Raw genomic sequence first — 9,525 nt, forward strand, 5'->3', positions numbered from 1 at the left:
ATAATTTAGAAAAAAAGGAAGTTTTAAGGGCGGTAGAGGGTTAATTCAAATTTGAACTGAATTAATAGAACCCAACAAGAAAATCCAACTATTTTTTATTGAGCTAATTCTTTTTGGTTGAATGGTCCTCTGTTGTATTTTTGGTTGAGGTTTCATCTTTTTTCGAATATTTTTTGGTTAAAAATTCTACTATGTTGTTGAATATTTATTTTGATTAAAATGCAACAATTTTCTCAAAATGTTATCCTTTTTTATTAAAAATTGTAATGCTTTGTTGAAAATTCGTAACTTTGCGTTTAAGATTAACAATTTGGTGACAAATTTGTTCCCTTCTTGCCTGCAAAAATTTCTTGGTTGGAAATTTAACTCTTCTGGTAGAAATTTCATATATTTTGTTTGAGGATTCAACTATTTGCTAGAAGATTTACTGTTTTTAATTTTGAACCGCTTTGTTAAAAAAAATTTTTGTGGAAGATTCATCATTTTAATTTAAAAATCATCTCTTTAATTAGTATTTCGTTTTTTAAAGTGAAAATGTAACTATCAAATCCAAGATTCATCATGTTTGTTGAAAGCTTGCTCCTTTTTTGGTTGAAAATTAATTTTTTAAGCTTGCAGCTTAACTATTCGATATTTGGCTGAAAAATAATCTTTTTCTGCTGTAAATTCGACTATTCCGTCGAAAATTCCGGCGTTTTGTTGAAAATTTCACTTTTTTTTAAGAAAATTAATCTTCTTAGTTGGAAATCATTATTTTAGGTAATAATTGAACTATTTGAATAAAAATTCATCTAGTTTGTTAGAAAAGCAATTTTTTTTACTGTAAATGTTAGAAACTTAAAGAGTTTCAAATTAAATTTGATCTAGTACCCATATTAAATTTTAGGAGTTGGCTTCAAATTGTCTTATGGTTTTGCATATTCGTCTGAAAAACTGAACTATATGAAGTTAGTTTCAATAAAAAAAAAACTAATTTTAATCCAAAGCGCAAAACTAGTAATGAAAAAATCAGCGATAAAGCATTTGTCTGCAAAAGAGGATCAACGTCATGCTGAAAACAATACATTTTAAAGCCAGCAATCAACTCAGGTGAAGAGCTTCACAAAGTCAGCATATCTCGTAGATCACAAAAATACGCAAACTGAATGATAATCCCATATTAAGACCCTTATACTTTACTCTATATATAATTTATTCTCTCATTTTTCTGAAAAATCACCCTATTTTCCCTCTTTTGATATTATTTTTGGCTGTGAAGTCTGGAAACAGTTCAAAAGATCTGTTCCCCACTGTAGCCAACAAGGTATTAGTTCGCTCTCATTAACTCATTTTATCTGACAATCAAGCATAAAGTGACATAAACCTATTTATGTAAGATACCATGCGAATCATGTAACTTCTGAGCATACTTGATTAAAGACAGAGTAGAAATTACAATTACATCCAATGACATACTTGCATAATATACGCGTAAATCAAAATCAAAGATCGCGAATTTTCATCCTCTGGAACTTTGGCGCAGTTCTATGCGGATTTATTAATGCTTCTGTAGTCTGTTTTACGATTTCTGAAAGTGGAACAAGGAGATTAGATGAATTTTTACCTCCAGCGGGTATCTTATATCATTAGATTAGGAGAAAGCTTTCTATAATAAAATTTTCTTTTACTGATTATTTATTTAATGATAAAAAATCGATTTTGCCGTAGTTCAGGGAAAACCTGAAAATCAGGGAGAGGTCGGGGAATTTTATTGGTCAGGAAAAGTCATGGATTTTGAAAAAATCTTGCGGAAATCAGAGAATTTTTATATGGAATAATTTAAATAACTGTCAAGGTTAATAAATTGTAATTTGAAACTGTTTTATTCCGTTTATAAAAGATTTTATATTGAAAGTGTTGCAAGATAATATTATCTTCTTTGAATATTAATAATCAAGAAAAATAACATATTGTTTAGGGAGAAATAAGGAAATATTGAAAATGATTTGCAGTCATTCTGATATAATATTATTATCATTAACTGATTACTTGATTAATTGATCTTAGTTGAAAATGTTAATATTTGGTTTAAAATTCCACAATTTAGTTTACAAATACATTCTTTTTGGTTTAAAAATCAACTGATTTGTTGAAATGTCGTCTATTTGGTACAAAATTTAACAATTTTTTTAAATTGTCTTTATGATTTATAAATTCATATTTTTAGTAAACTTTTCATTTATTTTGGTTTTAACTGCATCTATTTTGTAGATAATAAATATTCTTTGCTTGAAGATTCAAATATTTTGTTGTAAAATACATTTCTTTTGTAGAATTCAACTGTTTTTATTAAAAACTGCAAGTTTTGTTTGGTTGAGATATCTATTTTTACACTATTCGTTGAGAACTTATATTTTGTGGTTGAAAATTTAATTAATTAGTTGACTGTTGAACCACTTTGTCAAAAAATCTTTTGTTGATTCAAGATTTATAATTTTAGTTGAAAATTCATCTCTTTGGTTGAAAGTTTTTTTTAATACAATTTTTTTAGCTGAAAATGTAACTCTCCCATTTTTCTTTGAAAATTGATATTTTTTTTAGTTAAAAATTCGTCATTTTCATAGAAAATTAACTGTTTTTATTTGAGAATTCAAATGTTTTACAAAAAGATTCGTCTTCTACTTTCTTAAAAATTCAATTGTTTTTGTTGAAGTTTTCTCAATTTAATTTAAAATTAATCTCTTTGTTTGAAAATTAAACTATTTTATTGATAATTCATCGTTTTTGTTAAAAATTAATATTTACGGGTTAAGAATTCAACGATTTTGTAACGAATTCGTCTTTTTTTTGTTAGAAAATGAATCTTTTTGGGTTGAAAATTTAACTACATGATTAGAAATTTTGTAAAAAGTCATCTTTTTTGGTCGAAAATTCTACTTTCATGACAGCTCGTCGTTTTGTAGATTTCTTATTAAAAAATGTATATTTTTAAATTTTATGAAGAACTAGTATTATTGTAAACACTTTTAATTTTTTTTAATTCCACAAAGCTTTTTGGAATTTAGAACGAGGCATTACAATTTTAGTCACTAACAGGTTGAAGAAGAACCATTTTATCCGCATAAGTTCCTTATGATCCGGAAATCCGCTCCTCTGCAGCAAAAATTAACTGGCATAGATGGCGCCACTTTCCAGTGAATATGACATCTGCATTGAGCATTGCAGCATTTATGAAGAAATTACGAATTTGAGCGGCATTTCTCACTAAATGAATTTTCTCATGAAGTTCAAATTCATTTATTTTTAAAAATACTTTGAAAATTCAAGATTATTGTACTGATTCCTCTAATCCTGATTGCAGACTTCGCACTATTTCTCCTATTTCCCTCTTTCTCCCTTTTTAAAAAAATTCCATGGTTGAAAGTTGAACTACTTTGTTATACATCTACTTCCTTGGTTGAGATTTACCTTTTTTCAACTTCGATAATTTTCACTATTTTGTAGAGAATTCATCTCTTTCGTTTGATAATTTCGGTATTTTGCTGAAAATTCTTTTCTTTCGACTGAATCTTCAACTATTCCACTTTTGGTTGAAAATGGGTTGTTGTTAGTTGAAAATTTAACTTATTTATTCAAAACTTAATCTTGGATTTAAAATTCATATTTTTGATTAGAAAATTCCACTGTTTTGTAAAAAAAAACTCTTTTCTTTCAACTGAAAATCTATAACCGTTCACTTTTTGATTGAAATTTGAACTATTTAGTAGAAAATTGTATTTCTTGGTTAAAAATGGAACTGTTTTGTTAAAAATTCGTCTTCTTGGATTAAACATTCACCTTTTTTGTAGAAAAGTTCATCTTACTTGGTTAAAGATGCGGCTGTCTTTTAAAAATTATTTTTGGGTTGCAGATTCGCCTATTTGATTGAAAATGCGAAGTGTTTTTGATTTATGTTTAATCGTTTTCATTTGAGAATTCTACTATTTGGGTGTAAATCATTTTTCTTGGTGAATATTAACTTTATTGTTGAAAATGATTATTTTCGTGTTTAAAAGAAAAGTATTTTCTAAAAGATGTTAACTCTTAAGCTTGATAATTAAGCTGTTTCGTTGAAAATTGATCACTTTTGGCAGAAAATAAATCTTTTTTGTTGTAAGTTCAATATTTTGTTGAAAATGCAGTGTATTTCGACTTAAGTTCATATGTGGTACCTATATGTCCAATCATAGTATTAAAAAGAATTTGTTCCCCTATTTTCGTTAAAAACAACCTGTTTCCCCTATGTTAAAAGAATTTGGGGCTGTGAAGTCTGTGATTGGTCGATACACCAGGTGTGTGAACATCGGGTGTGAGTAGGACACGAAGCGAGCAGGTGAATGCAACGAGATCGCTGCATCAAGCCAAAAAATACGAGAAAATAAAATTTGCAAGGAAAAAGAAAGAAGCTCTTTAATTAAGACGAGAAGAGATGAAAAGAGAAGGCAAAAATCGCAAAAATGTTGAAAACAGGGAAAAGGAAACTCTTAAACGCAACTCGAAATACGAATTACGAAACTGAGATGGAATGTGAAGAGATAAAGCGTGGGAGGTATACAGGAAAGAAATAAAAGGAAAAGATAAAAGAAGAGGCTATAAAAGAGGTGAAAGAAGATAAAAACGAGAGAGAAAGAGAGAGATACAAAAGAGATAAAGAAACATCCAAAGGCATTGAAGATAAGGAAGAAGAAAGAAAGAGATAGAATACAATCAAGGGAACGAGAGAAAGGAAGAGGTACGCGAAACGAGGTGAGCTTAGAGAGTTTTCGTTATCGTCTCATGTCTAAGCAGCTGATAAAAGTCCGTGTGCCTACAGACAGATAAGAAGAATGAGCCGTATAAAGTCACATAGATAGAGACTGATAAAATACGATTCACAGAACAGGTGAATGTCGACGAACCAACACCCGAACTTTGTTCGGGACCTTGCAAAAAAAATCATTCGCGAAAAAAGCTCTCAGTTTTCGATTTTTCGACTTTAACAAACTTTGGAATATTGCGTGGACTTGTGTGAAGAGATTCATCACTCGTTTTGCTAACGGATCGGGAAACATCTTTGAAAACGTCGCAAAAGTGCCTCTCTCCAGTTGCTCATCTCGGATTATCAGTCTTCCTCCAGCCACTCCTCAGACGTGGATCCTTCATGCCTCTCACCTTCATCGCTCTTCCTTACTTTTTTCTTTTTTTTTCATTTTTTTTTTCATCTTCTTTCTCCTCTCTATCTTTGGTGTCTTCAGTTTTAGTGCTCGCCGGGCTTTCTTTTCTTTTTCCCCTTTTCTGAGGTTTTTTTTCTTATCGTTAGTATCCCTGTGCTCCTCGAGGCTGCTCGATTTTGTCCTCTCTTTTTCTTATTCATACTCTGGCCGCTGGTGATATATCGGTGAGAAGGACCCTTTTATGGAGACTGGTCCCTACTGGGGTGCACACTACAGGTACTTGCTTACCGCGTATTATTCGATGTTCGGTGATGGCGCTATAATCGATAAGTGTGATTTCGCGATGGTGTAAGTGTTCGTTTTAGTCGATCTCGGGTATTTCCTGGTTCTCAGAGCCAAATTATTTTATCAGCATCGGAAAATAAATCAGAATCCCTGGTTGAAACATGTATAGAAAAAAATTCAACACACTACAACCATTTTTACAGATATCTACAAATAAATGCAATAAATTACAACCGAAATTACCGGAATGTGCAAATTTGTGCTATTATTGAGACCAATTTTGTACTTTTTTGTATAGTGCTGTATTTTATTGTAGTTTTGATGTCCTAAAATAATTTACGAAAAAGTACAACTACAATAATCTTCAGGAATCTACAGGTTCTTTTCGACCTAGGATGACTAATATTTAGAATATAGAAAGGTGATAATTGTAAATTCAGATGTATATAATGATCAATATTTCAAAAAAAGTTCTTGGTTTAACGTTTCCAGGAATGCAAGAATATTACTAAACAATCATAAATCATTGTTATTAATTAGTAAAAAACGTTACATTTTGAATTTTGTTTCAAATGATATAGCAATCGTTTGGACCCCACATATGCCATTGCAATCTTCCTAACATTTTTCATCCTAGGTCGAAAAAGAACAAAGATTCTTGTAGTTGTAAATTCTTGTAGTCGAAATTTAAGAAATTTAAATTAGATTAAAATCCAAATTAAAAATCCTATTTAAGATCCAATAAACAAATTGATGCAAACTCCTGTTAAAAAAAACAAGAATCCAACGTTGGATTCTTGATTTTTTTTTTAACAGGAGTTTGCATCAATCCTTGTAGTTGTACTTTTTGGTAAATTCTTTTAGGAAATCAAAACTACAATAAAAGATAGCTCAATAATTCACGCGTATAAAATCAAAGCTCTAAACATTTTTTAATTCAAACTGTTGGAATTAAAAGCCTTTAAATGGAAGAATAATTTTTGTTTAACTTTTATACATTGTACAGTAGAACACTATAAGTTAAAAAGATTTCAAAATATTTCAATCTACGCTATGATTTTCAATACTATAAATTGAAGAATGAATAAAGAAAACACAAATTTTCAAAATTTTATAATATTAATCAATTTTAGGATAGAAAGATTAATTTATACATTAAAATCTGTTTTGAAATCTTTTTAAATATTCTCTTAAAAATTTGTGAAAAAGAAATCATCTAAAAATTCTACAATGATCTAATAAAAATTTTCGTTATTTCCTTGGAACTAGAATTTTTCCTACATTTTTTAGAAATTCTTACCAGGTTAAAAAAATTGCCTTCAAATCTTCTAGATTCCTTTTTGAAAATGTTAGGAATATTTTCAAATATTGTTTTAAAATTAAATTTTTAAATTTAATTTAAAAAAACCTTTTTAGTGTTTCGAAGAATTTTGATTAAAAACCTGTATTCTTTTGAATCCATTAAAAATGCTTTTAGAACAATGTGGTGAATGGAACGCATGGCCAGAATACTACCTTACCGGCACTTTTTTATTTCCTAAGTGATTTTCACACGAAGCGCTACATCATTTGAAAATAATAATTATGTTATGTTATGTATATTGTAAAATTTGTTTTTTGTTTTTTTTCTAATTATTGAATTTTAGGACCAGGCCCACCTTTCTTAGTGCTTCTTATTTATTATCCCAAATTTTCAATTCGATGTGGTACTTCATGTGAAAATAAGTTAAAGATGGAAAAATTGTCAGTAAGGTAGGAATCTGGTCACATAAGCCACTTATCACATGGCCTTAAGCTTCTAATTTTTTTGTTCGAAATCCTTAAAAATCTACATATCGCTTTAAAGGTCTTAAAATCTTTTCAAGTTTTTAATTATTTTGGATTGTTTTTAATACATCTAAACATGTCTTGAAATTCTTAGAATTTCCTCTAAATTAATAATTATTTAATCGTCATTAATTAATTATAATTTTTTAAAATATTTTTCAAATATTTTTATATTAAAAAAAAAATCATTTAAAATTTTCTCAGAACTCTTAAGAAAACAATTTTATTTTCTTAAAACATCTAAGGATACTCAAAAAGCTTTAAAATTTTATATCGAAATCTTCAAAATTTTAGATTTTTAATAAGTTTGATATTATTTGAAAGATAACCAACCACTCTCGATCCGATATGGAAATGAAGTTAGGTGCATTTCTATCAATTGAGATAGTTGATTAATATCCATCGCTTTTATTATTAATGCAACAGTGATGACTGTCATTGAATATTAATATCTGGAAAAATAAACTTATATACTATTTTAAATAAGTTTTTTCCATTAAAATGCTTTTCCCTGTCTGATTTAATTTACATAAAATTAGTTTGAAAAATAAATAACATCGTTAAACACCCTGATCGAAAACATTTAAAATAATTTATTTTTTATAATACTTTGTACATTTTTACAACAAAGTAAAAAAAAAATTAACAAAAAGTTATAAAAATTTTTGAATTGTAGAAACTTGCACTTTATTGTTAATTTTTTTCCTTTACTACAAGAAAATATAAGACAAAATTATGTATTTATATTTAATAGTATTTTTTTGTTGTTAATTTTTGTAACATTATTTTACAAATAAGTAGATCTTGTAACAAAAAATTACAGTTTTAAAAAAAGCTTTAGAATCTTCTCAGTTCTCGCAGTATCATCTGAATCTAAATTATTGAACTTTCGCTAATTACTCATGAAATTCTACTAATTCAATTACAGAGAAGTGATCCAATGAAGATTAGTAGAAAATTGCTAATTCGATATTGGAAAACTTGTTTCCTAGAGAAAATATATGCTTTTTCTAGGGTTGTATATATTAATGAGAAGAAGGCTATAGAAATGAGATAAGTAACAAACAAGAAAGTTTAAATCGAAGAACGCAATTGTGTAACATTTTCAATTTTATGAAGCAATAAGAAGACAATGATGTTTAACTTGTAAATATAAGCTACGTCATCTCTCACCTCCACGGAAATTATACGTATTTAGAAATCATTGCTTCAAAATCACAAAATTTGAATTATTTACACACGCAAGCTAATTCACCTTGTTTCATTCGCGTTAAAATTAATGTCTTCAATAATTTCACTTCCAAAAACACCACAACGATTTTCGATAAAACCCAAAAGCACGCACTTTCAGTTTAGTAAAATAGATTCGTGATTTTTTATAAAAACAACTTTGGATGTAATAGTAATGTACAAAGTGAATTCGGATTGCCATCGAGCCGGATCGGGTTTCGGGTTCACTACCCGGCCGGAAGTTAATTTTAAAAATTTTCGAAAATTACGGAAACTTTTATGAACTTTGTGATAAAGTACCATAAATTACGAATAAAATTGCCAGTCTTCGGGCCAGTCCGAGTTTTCGGGTCGGGTTCGGGACTTAAAAAGTGTTTAACACCATAAGATACTATTTTATGAAAATACTATTGTGATTTTTACTATTCCATTAATGAAATACTAAAATATTACTACTAAATTAGTCTGACACTAAAATTCCTAATCTACTTTAAAAGTTCTTACGAATTCAGATTCAGAGTATAAGGATATTGCCAAAAAATTGGTGATTTTCCACTTTTCCTTTGATTAATAATTTTTTTTCAACAATTATCCTAATATAGTACTTATATGAAAGCAAAATTTCGTAAAGTTTCCAAATTTTAGATAACATTGTTTAAAAAATATGTATATGCTTTATGACAAAAAAATGATTTTGGATTTAAAAAAAACGATGCCATGCTCATTTTTCTGTTTCAAACGTATTATTTTTAGTTTTTTGAGAAATATAAATAAAAAATATTCCACCCAGGGAAAGAGAGTGGGGATAAAATTTTCTATTGGAACTTATGAAATAAAAATGAAAATGCGAAAATGCAAAAATTCACCCCACCTCCTGGGGGGTAATTGCATTGCCATCATTCGATCTATAGCAGCGCCATCTGTCGCGAATCAAAAACAAATTTTCAAATAAAACTTATATATTTTTAAGGAAGCATCTGAAACTGCAATAAAAAATGCAGGTTCTCATTCC

The 9,525-nt window shown here is 28.5% G+C and overlaps 1 protein-coding gene across 4 annotated transcripts in view; it reads left to right on the forward strand.

The window, feature by feature from the left end:
* LOC117167026 (protein bric-a-brac 2-like) overlaps positions 1-9,525 on the forward strand; it is a 132,201-nt gene that overhangs the window by 46,338 nt on the left and 76,338 nt on the right. For 2 of the 4 annotated variants that reach the window (XM_033351577.1, XM_033351578.1), the window contains exon 1: positions 5,413-5,447. The exons of the other annotated variants lie outside the window; for them this stretch is intronic. In XM_033351577.1, the coding sequence (XP_033207468.1) occupies positions 5,413-5,447 (35 nt within the window). Of the gene's footprint in view, positions 1-5,412; positions 5,448-9,525 lie in introns of those variants that run through there. 4 annotated transcript variants of the gene reach the window in all.

This window comes from Belonocnema kinseyi, chromosome 2 (genome assembly GCF_010883055.1).
Source record: "Belonocnema kinseyi isolate 2016_QV_RU_SX_M_011 chromosome 2, B_treatae_v1, whole genome shotgun sequence".
NCBI lineage: Eukaryota > Metazoa > Arthropoda > Insecta > Hymenoptera > Cynipidae > Belonocnema > Belonocnema kinseyi.